The following is a 14,734-nucleotide window of genomic DNA, read 5'->3' on the forward strand; positions in this document are numbered from 1 at the left end:
TTAAAGGCAATCACCAGCCCTTTAAATTGGGCCTGGAAACACACTGGCAACTAGTGCAACTGATACAGGATTTGGATTTCCAACCACCTTGTCCCTGCAAGCAATTTGGTGGCTGTATTCTGCAACAGCTGAAACTTCTGGACCATCTTTAAAGAAAGCCTCATGCAGAACACATTACAGTTAAAGGTAAAGGACCCCTGACAGTTAAGTCCAGTTGCAGATGACTCTGGGGTTGCAGCGGTCATCTCGCTTTACAGGTGCGGGAGCCGGCATTTGTCCGCAGTTTTTCCAGGTCATGTGGCCAGCATGACTAAGCTGCTTCTGGCACAACAGAACACCGAAACCAGAGCAGCGCACAGAAATGCCGTCTACCTTCCCGCCTGCTTTCGAACTGCTAGGTTGGCAGGAGCTGGGACCAAGCAACAGGAGCTCACCCCGTCATGGGGATGCCAACCACCGACCTTTGATTGGCAGGCCCAAGAGGCTCAGTGGTTTAGACCACAGTGCCACCCACGTCCCAGCTGGCTGCAGATAAAAGTCCAGTCCAGTGCCAGAGTGAGGCCACATACAACAGCACTATTCTATATGTTTGTGTGCATAAAGCAGACATAGGCTCAGTTACACACACACACTGTTTAAAATCTAGGGTAGAGTATTGTAATGCTGCCTGATGGGAGATACCATTAAAGAAAGTTCAGAAACTTCATTTCATATTTTTTTAAAACAATAAGTAATTTTTTTTGTTAAAAATCAGCCAGCAAGATACTAGAAGAAACAAGATGGCCTGCTTTGCTTTACCCCATTCCTAAATCAATTGTATTGGTTACCAAGTTGTTGGTGGGCTCCCATTTAAACTGCTGGTCTTCTAAAGAGGAATGGGTAGTCAAATTGTGTGAGTACTTGGAGCTTGCAAAGCTGACAGATGCAATAAGAGATAAACCTTAAAAATTGGTGAAAGAAGAATGGGAATGTTTAAATCATTATTTAGGGGACAAGGGCTCAACAAGAAAGATCTGGCTATGTTTAGAATGATACCTCATAGAGAAATGCTCCCTGATACCAAGATGAGGGATTCCTTTGGAATGCAGATAGAGATAATTGATAAGAATAATGATCTGTTGTGAGCTTGACGGAAGTGTACAATAGATGAGCTTTCCTGCTTTGGCTCATCTTCCTTTTTTATTTTTTATTTTTTTCTATTTTTCTTTTTTCTTTTCTTTTATCTTTCCCATAGTTGCTTATGTTCTGTCTCATGTACTTCATTATTTTTTGTAGTTTTTAAAAAAGTTTTTTTTTCATTACTATTAAGGAAATTTCCTTTGTAATTTTGGTTGTCTATATTTATATGTACCTGTTTAAAGCAAAATAAAAGTTTTTTTAAAAAACTGCTGGTCTTGATTTTTACAGCAGTAAAAGGTTTGAGATCAGATTATATTGTTATAAGAATTCTGTAAGGTATCATAAATAAAATGAATGTTCATAAGTGCACAAGGTAAACGCACATATATAAATACATGTCTGAAATAGTATGGGAGAGCAATCCTGAAGCCATCTGGACACTTAATGACCCCAAATATTTGCTCTGCAGAAGGAAGCATCTTGGAAAAACCTCCCCCAATAGTTCAAACCTTTCTAATTTTGTTTTAAGGGCATATTTTGTATTTGAATAGGGTAGGCCTGTGACCTGGATTCAAGAAATAAGGTATTTAGCATCTCAAAAGAATGGCCCAGGCTGGCCAGGTAAGGCAATCAGTGAAACATTATCAGTTATCTGAAGATCTTCCTTGTTTTCCTTCTGCTGGTTCCTTTCTCCATTCAATTTTCTCTCACGGATAACATAAGTAGGGGATACTGAATCCCTTGATGGAGAGTTGGGCTGAAAAAGCCAACCCCATTTTTTTTCTATAACAAGATGAATGAATTACCCGTACATGTAAACCTGCCTAAGCCTGGAGATTGGCCTCAGTAATGATGTATGAATTAGAGACCCAGGGTGTAGGTTTCTGTTTTTAAAAAAATGTTTCAATATTAATTGCATTTAACCTTTGGCTCGGATGCATCCATGAATGATTCCTGCATGCCAGCATTTTGTGACTCTCATGCCTCCCTCCTCCGCTGCATTCCATCTCTCCTATCTGACCCTGAAAGTGGCACAAAAGGCAGGATGTTTTCCTATGCCTGTTGTGAGTTAGCCCCAACATCTCCTTAGGGGTTTCAAGGAACGGATAGGGACAGGAATGTCAACAACCCTGTCAAAGGCTGGGTTGCTAAGGAAACAGTGATAAAGTAGCATTTGAGACCCAAATGGCCTGAGCAGTTAGGAGCACCCAAAGGTAGTTGTGGAGGTGAAGTTACCTGTGTGGAGCCATGTGTGTTTTATTTCTCATGACCTGTAAACTTTCTTGATGTATGCAGAAGACTGCTTGATGTTGTATGATGCTTTGTTTGCTGTGTTTGAACTACTGTATATAAGTTTTGTTCTGATTTGTCTTTGAGCAGCCTTTTTGAACTGGTTCTGCTGAGTAACTGATTGGCAAGACTGTGCTATTGCAATAGTAAATAAACCAGGTCCCTAACTGAATATGCTGACACTTGCTGTAATTCTTTTGGTTCTGTGTTTTATTTAAAAGGTGTTCCCTCACCTGGGTAACAAACAGGTGGCGTAGAAGCCAAATTCTTTCCACAGTAATCACACTCTGTGGCTCAAAATTGGGAAGACTGGCAGGCACCAGAGATAACGCTGTTTCAGGGGTGGTTCTGCTGCAACAAAGAGCCGCACAAACAGGAGGCAGAGATGTGAGAGGGCATCAGCGGAGGAAGTGAAGGAAAGAGGGATAGAGGCCAGTGTTGCCCGGACACCCCTGACCATCATTCAAGGCACCCCAGGGTGCCACAGCACACTGGTTGAAAACTATTGATATATGGTGTGAATTATCCAACATGCAAGAGAGTGGATTGGTGCATGTGTTCAGAATAACTCTCCTGCAATTAGTTTGCAGCAGAAGTGCAAAACAGTCCCTGTGTATCATACACCGTAGGTAAAGACTCTGGTTGTAAAATTTTGCACTTGCTTCTAAAGGAAGCTCCAGAGCACAAGTAGAACAGCTTTTTTCAGCCCTAAAATGCCTGGGTGAACAGGATGCAGCTCACCTTAGGCAGCTGCTGCTTGGGCAGAATGCCAGCTATCCACATGCTTCAGATGTTTTTTCATAATTCAGCCTATGAGTGGCACATTTGCACTTTCTGCCCAGACATGGCTATAGGACTGAGGAACTGTTGATTGGCATTGGGGCACCAGGAGCAGAATCTTAGAGGGCACAAAGCCACTGTAGGGAGCCGGATGCCTTGTGATGGCATGATGACTTTGCAAGATTTAGAGAAGATTATCCCGAAATGACCCAGCTACGAAAATGCCCTTATTCCATGTTCTGTCATATACTGTTCACCATGGAAAATACTTGCCTACAAGGCTTCTATTGCCTTATGATGAATTTGGGAATTCACTCTTGAGAGGTGTGTGCATGTGAGATGTTTAGACACAGCAGGTTCCCGTATAAAAAAAGCCCTGAATAAAACCTTCTTCTTCCCTTAACCCCAAGTAACATCACACAAAGACAGAAACAGGGATTTAACTTTCAACATGTCCTTGACATGGACAATGTGAAATAGCCTCAATGACCTTGGGATGACACTGGATTGTAAGACAGTGGTGGGTTGGGGTGTGTGGGATGAAGCATACAGTTAGCTTAGTGCTACAGCTGGGCATAATACGATGAATGAAAGAAAGGAGTGTTATCAATTATTTGGTTGAGATTCCTACGTTTCAGGGGTTTGGACTAGATGACCCTCAGAGTCCCAACTCTACAGTTCTATGATTCTACCTGTCACTGCCAGCCTGCTGCGCCCATACCCACTCCACCCCTTTCCCCTCATTCAGCGAACCAGGGCTTTCCCAGACCACCTCCAGTCACCCCAGTCATGCTGCAGATGAGGAGTGAGGTGGGAGCAGCATTTTCAGTTTTGCCTCAAGTGGGGAAAACATCCCAGCCAACTTCCCATCCCTGGACCTGATTAATTTCCCCTCACTAGGGACTGGAGCTGTGTCCAGCACCAAGGGAATGGTTCTACAAACTAGTTAATCAGGACAACATGGTTAACATAAGCTTTCCTTCTAATTACGGTAAAACACATGGTTTGGGGAGGGGTGATTGAAGTCAAAAGTAGACTGAAAGAGAATCACAGTGATCCTCTTTACAAATAAGCTACCAGTCTCTCCAAAGTTTGACCTGGTAAGTAAAAAAAACAGCACCGTATGTTATTCAGGAGAATGGGAGCAGTTCTCCTGGAATGTACCAAGATCCAGATTTTATCACAAACTCTTTGGGTGGCTATATGGAATCTAGAAGGTCTCTTAAGTGATTTCTCCATAGATGCCTTCCTGACCCTCTCTCTTCATATGGCTCCTGGCATCCTCTCCTGCCCTCCCTGCCTGCCAGCCTCAGTAGATTTCCCCCTAGCCTCCTTCTTTAAGAATACTAGTATTAAAATACTATTTTCTATTGCACACACATGTTCAAGGCAAGGATGCTGGCACTGCCCTAAATTTCGGAGTCTGAAACCAAAAGCCACGAGCCCAAAGACTTGGTTCCTGCATCAGTAGCCTCATTAATTTCTGTAAGACATCTTAAATTGTTCTTAATATTTTCAGGAAATTACATTGAAAAGGAATGATACTAAAGAAAGTTGCAACTCCCTAACTGGAAGACACTACATCTATTGAGGAATGTGGCTATTATTTTAAAGTTTCTGTTTTGGATACATATTCAAGTTTCACCTCTTAGCTCCGTTGCCTGCTACAGTTTAGTGGTACTGTGTTATTGATGTCAGACTGTACATTTTAAAGGCTTTTAATTATACTTCATCTATTTGTATTGACAGAAATATGTGACAACTCTGTTCCATTTGCACTGGCTAGAATGAGCATCAGAATGTGAAGTTTCTTGTCATTATCAGATTTTATTAGTAAGTGCTCCCTCCTTTGTGTGAATGCGTTCTGTATCCTTTTGGTATTACTTCCTTTCTCTTTGTTCTTTTAGATTCAACATCTAGGAACAGGCTATCTAATATCCTTTGGAAGGCTTCTAGTAGGAATTACCACTACCAGCATTATCATCAATACTTATTGAAATACAAATTGCTTTTAGGATAGAGGGTCAGTGTCTTTCAGAGCACCAACTTATTGAAAGCCAGGGTCTCTTCTGTTCCATCCTCAGCTTTTGCCTCATTCTGATCAACACATGTGAAAATTTTAAATAAATCTGCACCACCCTTTGCTCTCTTTTTGGTGATAATTAAGTGACCACTTATCCCCACCCTATCTCCTCTAGTTTTGTTTAATGTCATTCTCTTGCAATAAAAAGAATAAATCAATCTGAATGCACATTTCGCTAACAGCCTGCCTCTTGTAAGAGGTTTTCAGGAAGCAGGTTTGCTCCTCATATCCCTTCCCCAACTACATATCTGTGAAGTCTTTTTATGTGCTCCATATCTGTGAAGTCCTTGCTGCTAGGTAAAAGCTAATTTATTAAAGAGCTTGGCCATCTGTTAAGAGATCAGATTGTCCCAACCCTCTGGAGAATTGTTACAATAATTTTAAGGTGTACACACATAGTGGGCCATATTCCACAGAAAACCAATCCTTCACCCTTCAAAATTAGGAAATATTTCCCTGAAAAAGTAGGCACTTTACTTTAGCACACTGGACAATCCCAAAGCCATGTTGTTTTTCCTAATGACCCCAAATATTTCCTCAGCAGAAGGAAGTATATTTGGGGGGGGAAAATCTCCCCCAATAGTTCTTTTCACTTACAAATCCTTTAAATCATATTATGTATATGAATAGGGTAGGTCTGTGACCTGGATTCAGGAACTAAGGTATTTACCATCTCAAAAGAATGCCCCAGTGTTATGTACTGAGTTGAATAGGATCCAAACTGCAGCAGTCTGATTGGTCCTAGAACAATAGGATCCAAAATGCAGCAGTCTGATTGGTCCTAGAACAATAGAATGCAGCAGTCTGATTGGTCCTAGAACAATGCAGCAGTATGATTGGTCAGCAGGAGCCACCCAATCCAGCTCTAGATAGAAGTGAATCCACAACCTGATTGGCCTACAGGAGAATTCCGGAATTAGCCAATCACGTGCAGCCCATTGTGTAAATAATGTATATAAAGCAGATACCTTGAGGGGACATTCATTCCCTCCTCACCACTATGAGCTGAATAAAGAGCATGAAATCCACTCTCGACTCTGAGTACCGTATATTTCACCCAGGCTGGCCAGGTAATGCAATCAGAAAAATATTATCAGGTATCTTGACAGACAGGAGACAAGTCACACTCTCAAATTTCTGTTGTGGACCTCCTCTTTTGGTGGCAAGTGTATGAAGCTTTTTGGGTGCCCCATGGCTAAGGGGCCGGGCAGTTTCTAAAGCCTTTAAAAGTTATTGGACACCTTCGTTCTGGGTCCTCACCACCTACCAAAGGGGGCGAAGAATTCTGTTGCAACAGGTAAATAAAGATCTGCCTTGCTTTCACTGCCTCCTGCCTCCATCCATTCTTCTCTGATTGATAATGGACTTAGGGGACAAGTGGAGTCCCTTGATGGAGAGTTGAGCTGCTAAAGGCAACCCCAGATTTTTCTATAATAGAATGTTGTGCTCCCCAATAAAATAGATATTGGTTATCCCTGGATAACTGGGGATGTAATCTGCAGGCACATGTGTGCCCATGGGCCAAGTGTTGGCAACACACCTCTAACCACTACACTTGCTTGTTCTCATGGTTCCCATTGCTGGGAAGTTATTAAAATAAATGGTAAGTTTGTGGAAAGTACAGTATGGTGAATAAAAATAATGTAAAACATTATTCCCACCCACTCCTTTATAGCAATCACACAAAACTATTCCACCCTACCTTTGGGGGATAAACTGTGTCAAGAGATATCGGTGAACACCATGAATATGCAGTACTTGGAATTCACCTAGTTTTTTCTTCTTCACTGGTTGCATGACATCTTCCTAAGCAGGAAATTTTAGAATTCTGCCATCACACATAGGTGCACCATCAGTTCAACTTAATAATTAATCAAAGAGTAGATATTTAATTTTTATATAAAGCTGGGGGGGGGGGGAATAAGCTAGGTTTTTATAGAGTTCCTTCTAAAGTGGCATGAATGAAAAGAAAGGAGCAGGAAAACCTATGGTGAAACTACGGTAGTTGTTGTTGTTGTTTAGTCATTTAGTCGTGTCCGACTCTTTGTGACCCCATGGACCAGAACACGCCAGGCACCTCTGTCCTCCACTACCTCCCGCAGTTTGGTCAAACTCATGCTGGTAACCTCGAAAACACTATCCAACCATCTTGTCCTCTGTCGTCCCCTCCTCCTCGTGCCCTCCATCTTTCCCAGCATCAGTGTCTTCTCCAGGGAGTCTTCTCTTCTCATGAGGTGGCCACAGTACTGGAGCCTCAGCTTCACGATCTGTCCTTCCAGTGAGCACTCAGGGCTGATTTCCTTAAGAATGGATGCGTTTGATCTTCTTGCAGTCCATGGGACTCTCAAGAGTCTTCTTCAGCTCCATAATTCAAAAGCATCAATTCTTCGGCGATCAGCCTTCTTTATGGTCCAGCTCTCACTTCCATACATCACTACTGGGAAAACCATGGCTTTAACTATACGGACCTTTGTTGGCAAGGTGACGTCTCTACTTCTCAAGATGCTGTCTAGGCCTGTCATTGCCCTTCTCCCAAGAAGCAGGCGTCTTTTAATTTCGTGGCTGCTGTCACCATCTGCAGTGATCATGGAGCCCAAGAAAGTAAAATCTCTCAATGCCTCCATTTCTTCCCCTTCTATTTACCAGGAGGTGATGGGACCAGTGGCCATGATCTTCGTTTTTTTGATGTTGAGCTTCAGACCATATTTTGCGCTCTCCTCTTTCACCCTCATTAAAAGGTTGTTTAGTTCCTCCTCACTTTCTGCCATCAAGGTTGTGTCATCTGCATATCTGAGGTTGTTGATATTTATTCCAGTGAAACTAGAGAAAAAAGCAAAACAAAAAAAAAAAAAAGCTACAAAAATCTGGTAATGCAGACAACACCAATATGAATAAAGAGGTGCTGTCAAAATTTATAATTCTGTATTTTAAAAGTACAGCTAAGGAGAAATACTGTCATGTACTAATTAAAAATAACCTGTTTTTTTACCCTAGTACACATTGACACATTGCTGGAATTGGGCTGTGGGGAGCAGTGTGGAGATGACCAAATGAGCACATTCTGTTTGTGGCCTAATATAAGGTACTCAGTGCATACAAGCAAGCTGAGGCAGGCTCTGCTTTCCTGTATCTTAAAAGCAGACTTCAAAGTACAGTATCCAGCAGGGAGTTAATATTGATTGTGTTATTGTGTATTATCTATGTGCAGTCTTGACATGGTCAGAAGTGGTTTAACAGGCTTAATTTCTAAAGATAAATTGCTGGTGGCGCTGTGGTCTAAACCGCTGAGCCTAGGGCTTGCCGATCGGAAGGTCGGTGGTTCGAATCCCCACGACGGGGTGAGCTCCCGTTGTTCGGTCCCTGCTCCTGCCCACCTAGCAGTTTGAAAGCACATCAAAGTGCAAGTCCGGCGGGAAGGTAAACAGCATTTCCATGCACTGCTCTGGTTTGCCAGAAGTGGCTTAGTCAGTACCTATTTATCTACTTGCACTTTGACGTGCTTTCGAACTGCTAGGTTGGCAGGAGCAGGGACCGAGCAGCGGGAGCTGCACCCCGTTGCGGGGATTTGAACCGCCGACCTTCTGATTGGCAAGTCCTAGGCTCTGTGGTTTAACCCACAGCGCCACCCGCGTCCTTTTTTACTCAGAATAGTTCCACTAAAATTCATGAACATGGTTAAGCTAGGTCCATTAATTGCTATTATTTATTTTTAACTTAATTGTTCCAAGACAGAGTCATTGCGTTTAGAAAGATATTGGAGCTCAAATTCTGCTCTCTGTTTTTTGTGGTCTGTTTCTTTTAATCCATTTAAGCTGTGATAACGGTACTCATATAAATTATGCAGAGGACCAAAAGTCGTAAGAGGTTGAGGCTGCAAATATAAGTCTAATTCTTCAGGTAACCAATATGAAAATCAAATTAATATATATGAAAATAAATTAAAACTGAACTTATTATTTATAACTGTATGAGAGTCAGCATAGTATAGTGGTCACTTTGATTAGAACTGGAGGGGAGGGGATAGACTTCATCAGGCAAGGCCTCCTTCCACCTGCCTTGCCCCACCTCCTGGCCCTGGGTCTCCTCATAAGGAAGCTATGCCTGGAGGAAGAACTGTGAGGGGAGAGACTTCATCAGGGAAGGCCTCCTTCCACCTGCCTTGCTCCACCCTCCAGTCTCTGCTTATCATTTGGTATTGTATTATGTTGTGCACTGTGGTTTGCTGTTGTTTTATTGATTGGAGTTTAGAAATTACTTATTGTAACTGTTGAGTAGATTTCTGTTTAATTTTGAAATGCTGATATTCAATATTATTCTATATTGTTTTAATGAATGTTGAACGTTATTTTATTTGCATATTGTATGTTATATTATGTATATTGTCTTATTTATATGATGTTAGCCGCTCTGAGCCTGGCTTTGGCTGGGGAGAGCGGGATACAAATAAAATTTATTTATTTATGGAGAGACTCATGTTGAAATCTTCACTCAGCTGTGAAGCCCACTGAGAATATAGGGCTATTTCAGTCTAACCTACCTCCCAGGGTTGTTGTGAGGATACAATGTATGCTGCTTTGTCCGTGAAGGAAAATGGGTTATAAATGAGGCAAATAATTTGAAGAGCTGGATTGTAAACTGCAGTAGGAAATTCAACAAGAATACAGTATAAATACAATATAGGAAAAGACTGTCTAGGCTATAGCTTTGCAGATAAAGAATACAGGCATTACAGTAGATCACAAACTAGTGTACATTATAGGAGGCACTGTCATAAAAAGGCGAAAGCCATTTTGTGTTGCCTTAGTAGAAACATTATAGCCAAGACACAGTATTAGTCCTGCTCTGCTTAACACTGATTAGGTCTCAGCAGAGAGAAATATGTAAAAATTTGACTGCTTAATGCTGAATATGATGCAAAGGAAAAAATGGAAGATTCAGGAAAGAGCATCAGAAACATGATAGATATATAGGAATTTTGAAGGGACATCTTATATTTATCTTGTACTGGGAAAAATATATGGAGGTTTCCGACAATGAGTGCTACTCCTGAGCAATTGCCTCTGGAATTTTTTAATTTTAATTTTTCACAAAGATTGCTTTTAAAGTAGGAGGATGTGGTTTTTCTTTGATAATAAAGAACAAGATGCCATGCTTATAACTTGTGGGTTGAACCATTTAGGTTGCATTTTCCATCCAGGAATAATTACTCTGGAATACAGGTAAGGGGAGGGGAGGGAGGTTATTTTGTGTTGCTTGGTTTGGTTTTTTGATGTGGCAGATCTAACCCGGGCTCAGCTCTGAAACGTATTTGCAGCAACCAGGGCTTAGTGAGTCCTGGGAAATGTAAAGTAACGATACAAGAAAAGTGTCGCCGCCGAGCATTGCAGAGTGCCTTTCCTTCTTCGCCACTGAGTCATCGTGGCCGGTCCCCACACACCTCATTAGCAGGCCTTGCAGGGTAGGTGGCAGGCAGGCTTTGCAGCAAGGGAAACTACACAGGGCATCCAGGGCAGGGCAATGGAGACAAATGGTTTGAGAAATCGGGAAACGTGGGGAGGATCGGTGCAAGAGGCTGGGTCATCTGCAGCAGGGATTTGGTCGGGGAACGAATCCTGCCTCGGTGCAAGGGGAGAGAGGGAATTGAGGATCCTTCTGATTTTGGAACGATTCAGCCCCAGCCACAAGTTCGCGCCTAAGCAAGATGCACGCAACGCACGTGATCCCGTGCTTTTGCACCCCCGGCGCGCACACATGTATATGCACGCTTGCAAAACATGCCAGCACATGCCACCACACGAGAATACACAGAGAGAGGCGAGCGCGCAGGCTAGTGCGCGCGCCTGCCTCGGCTCCCCTCCCCTCCCCGCGCGAGCCCGCCCAGGGTGGCTGCTGTGGCAGAGATTGGTGTGTTTTTCCCCATCTGCGTCACATGGCTGCCCCTCCCCCCCGCCCGCCTGCCCCTCCCCTCCCTGTCGCGGCTCGGCGCTCGGCTCAGGTCACTTTGACAAGCTCGCGCTCGCTCTCCTCCCCCTCCGCCGCGCAATTAGCATATTAATCAGCCCCCGGGATCGGGATTCGGAGCCGATCGGAGCGCCTCGTCTGCGCGCACAGCGAGGCCGGAACGCAGCGTAGCCCAGCCCTGGACTCGCCGAGAGACGCGGGATCGGGCTGCTGCTGCTGTTGCTGCTGTTGCCGCCGCCGCTCCGCTTGCTGCGGCTGCTGCGCTTCCCGGCGGGGAGGCCCCGCGATCGGGGGGCGGCCTTGCCCGAGGGCTCGGCCAGGGTCTCTCTCAGGGCGGCGGATGCCAGGGCCCCGCCGAGCGGGCACGTCGCACCTCCCCTGCGCCAGGCCGGGCATGTGAAGATGTCAGTGGGCTGTGCGTGCCCAGGTGAGTGCGAGCGCTCGGGGAAGCAGGGCGAGGGGAGAGAGGAGGGAGCGGTGGGGCGTACATCCTTCTCGAAGCCTGGGGGAAGCGCCTGCCTCCCTGCCCCTGCCCGGGCCCCTCTGCAACCAGACGGAAAACAACCCCGCAGAAACCTCCTCCTCCCTCCCTTCCCTTCCCAAGCAGGGGGAGCAGTTTTGGGGATGGCGGGGTTTCAGCCGAGCATGAGGTGGGGGAACCTGGCGTTGGCTCGGGATCTGTGCGCGCGCGCGCGTTTGCGGTAGGGCATTTTGCTTGCCACTAGTATAGCTGGTATCTGGCCAGAGAGTGGGGGGCGGGGGGGGGGCTGGCGCGGTGTGCCCAGCGCTGAGGTGAATGCCTGTCGGAGTTGCTCCTGTGATGGGGGAGGGTCTCCGGGGCTGGGAGTGGGGCACTGTGCAGTTAAGAGGAATGCTGGGAATGGGGGGGGGGTCGGGCTAGGATAGCTAGATCAACATTACAAAAATAGTTGTGGGAGGGACCTGTGCTCTGTGACAGCAGTGGCTGCGCGGGTACTGCTCTCCAGGGGTGTTCGGTTGTGGGGCGGAGGGTCGTCCTGTGGGGGTTGTATTCAGCAGTGGGGTGCCGATATCCTCAAGGGATGTTGCTTTGCAGCGCGCGAAGGTGTGCGCTTCTTCCGCCTCTACAGGGTTCTGTGCAAACGTCTCTTCCGTTTTTAGGATCACTAATTCCAGTAATTCATAGCCTGACAGTGCTCAAGGATGTGGTTTATTGGGGTTCACTCCAGTCTGGTGAGGTTAAGCATTGCCTCCAGAGTTGCTGTGGTTGTGACCACTTCTGGCTTGACTTGTGTGGCCCAAGATAAGGAAGTTGCTATTTTGGGGGGACGGGGACGGACTGACTATTGCCCTGCAACTGCCCTTTTTGGAGAAACTGTTGAGACTACATGGTTGTTGGGTCTCTCCTCTTTGCTAAGTGCTTTTGAGTTGGATTAGGGGAAGAGGAGAACTAGCTGGCTCATTAACATAGATTTTTATTGGTTTTAATTTTTGTATTATATTGCAAGTTGCTTTGAGTTTGCATTCCCTTTTTAAAAAAAGATCAGCCAACAAGTTTAATAAATACTGTAAATTGATCTAGCTGGCAGGCGTTCAGCTCTGTGCCAACATGGGTCTTACTGTGCTATCAGAGTGAAAATTTCCTGATAAGCCTGGGAGTTGCTCCAGAACTAGAGAGTTTTGTAAATTCTGGGTGCTCCTCAATATAGTATTATGCCCCACAACCATTGCTCCAGAGCTTTTAAAACACTTGCACATAAGTTGCCATAGTTATGAAATCTGAAGCCAAGCAGGGACCCATCCCATTAGTGTTTGGTAAAAGACAGGTGCCAGTCAGGAAGGCTAAGATCTGGGACTGGGTGTGTCTGATAACTGAGGAATGCATTAAGTATTCAAGACTGCTGCTAAGAGGGAGCTGATGGCCATCCTCCATAAAGCATCAAGGATGGGTACTGATTCTCTGCAGACTGTCTGTTCCATTATCAGAACTCTTTGTCTAATGTTATCTCTCTAAATGCCATGAGTGGTGGGGTGGGGTCAAACAGCTTCCCCAGTAGGTTTTCTTCAAAGATGTGTTTGACATGACCATGCTCAACTCCCTTTCCAGCCCCTTTCCTTTTGGAACAATTGCTGCCCGTGGCTCCTCTTCTGCTTCAGCAGCCTGTGACACAATCAAGCAGATTGTGTGGGCGTCACTGAAAAGTTAGGCTGCTTTCAGTAGGGAGCCTGCTGTGCTGCACCCACACAGCCCATGGTTTTTTGGGGAAAACCCTTCACAGCAGAGGCCTAATTTGCCAGAGAGGCTTCACTAATGACCTCCCATAACTGACAGGGAAGTGGCTTGACTGCCTGAGAATTTATACCTCACTCTTAGAGGGGTGCTGCACCCCACACTGAGGTAATGCTAGTGGCCAGGTAATGTCCAACTGCTCCATCTCCCAGTGACACACCAGCCTGACCCAGATTTCCTGAGTGTGGGTCAATTTCCTCCAGTGGGCATGGGCCATTACTGTACTCCCAGCACACGGGAGCCTCCGCCTAATCTGACATTGGATCCCTGAGACCCTAACCTCTCAGATTCCCTCATTACCCCCTACCTGTTGTCTGCTTGAATCTACTTCCCTGGCTTGCAGCAATCTCTGTTTCTAAACAACCCCCCTTCCCTTCCACTTCCCTTCCCCCACAACCTCCTCCTCCATCTCCCGCTGGAAGCTGCCAGAGCAGCGGCTGCTTCCTCAAGCAGAAAGTCACGTGTTCTCCCTCCAAAGCCAGGCCAAACATTTAAAGCACCAGGCACAGCGTGGGTTTCTTCTCCCTCTCCTCCCTCCAGGCAATCCTCCTTATCTAGCCCTGCATTGGCCCTTCCCGTCTGCTGGCCAATACAAGTGGGGTGGGGGGCAGCCAGGGTACTCCATGTCCCAAGGAGCCTGCAATCTGCCTATAAAAAAACAGGTCTGCTGCTGCTGCTGCTGCATAATGCCTGGCTTTTCATAGAGGATCTTGCATTAAGTGAGATGAAGATTGATCCTCTCTGCATCCTTAGCTACATGGCACTCCTGTTTTCTTTCACATTCAAGGTTGGACCTGTGTGTACCAAGGGGCTTGTTAAAATCCCAGCTCCCCGAGGTGTGCACACGACAACAAATGCTGTGTTGTAGCCATGTCTTGTCCCAGGTGTTTATAGATAGCATCTTACAAATGGCCTGGGGTTCAGAAGGCCCCGTAGGAGAACCAAGTCCCCCTGCTAGAATGGGCGCTGGCTATTTCCAATGGCTGCAGAGGGGAAGTAAGCAGCCATGGTTGTGCCTCCGTGCATGTGCATCTTTTTTCATGCTGCAACTGTAGTTTCCCCCATGATTTTGCTCCTAGGAGCCCATAACAGACTGTTTATCGGAATATAGAACAAACAAGCTCTGGTTCTGGCCTCCTGCCAGCTAGAAACATTTAATGAGCCTCTCGTGTGGCTGCTCTTATGGAGGGGGGGCTGCATTAACTTGGAGGAGTTTCCAGCTGTGGGTATAT

The 14,734-nt window shown here is 45.5% G+C and overlaps 1 protein-coding gene across 2 annotated transcripts in view; it reads left to right on the forward strand.

Annotated features, from left to right (window-relative positions):
• Nucleotides 1-11,251: 11,251 nt before the first annotated feature.
• LDB1 (LIM domain binding 1) overlaps nt 11,252-14,734 on the forward strand; it is a 61,534-nt gene continuing 58,051 nt past the window's right edge. Inside the window, exon 1 of one of the 2 annotated variants that reach the window (XM_028730529.2) lies at nt 11,252-11,660. In XM_028730529.2, coding sequence (XP_028586362.1) covers nt 11,636-11,660 — 25 coding nt within the window. In that variant the 5' untranslated portion in view covers nt 11,252-11,635. The remainder of the gene's footprint in view (nt 11,661-14,734) is intronic. The other variant, XM_028730528.2, reaches the window with a different exon arrangement.

Source organism: Podarcis muralis, chromosome 6 (assembly GCF_964188315.1).
Source record: "Podarcis muralis chromosome 6, rPodMur119.hap1.1, whole genome shotgun sequence".
In the NCBI taxonomy this organism is placed as follows: domain Eukaryota; kingdom Metazoa; phylum Chordata; class Lepidosauria; order Squamata; family Lacertidae; genus Podarcis; species Podarcis muralis.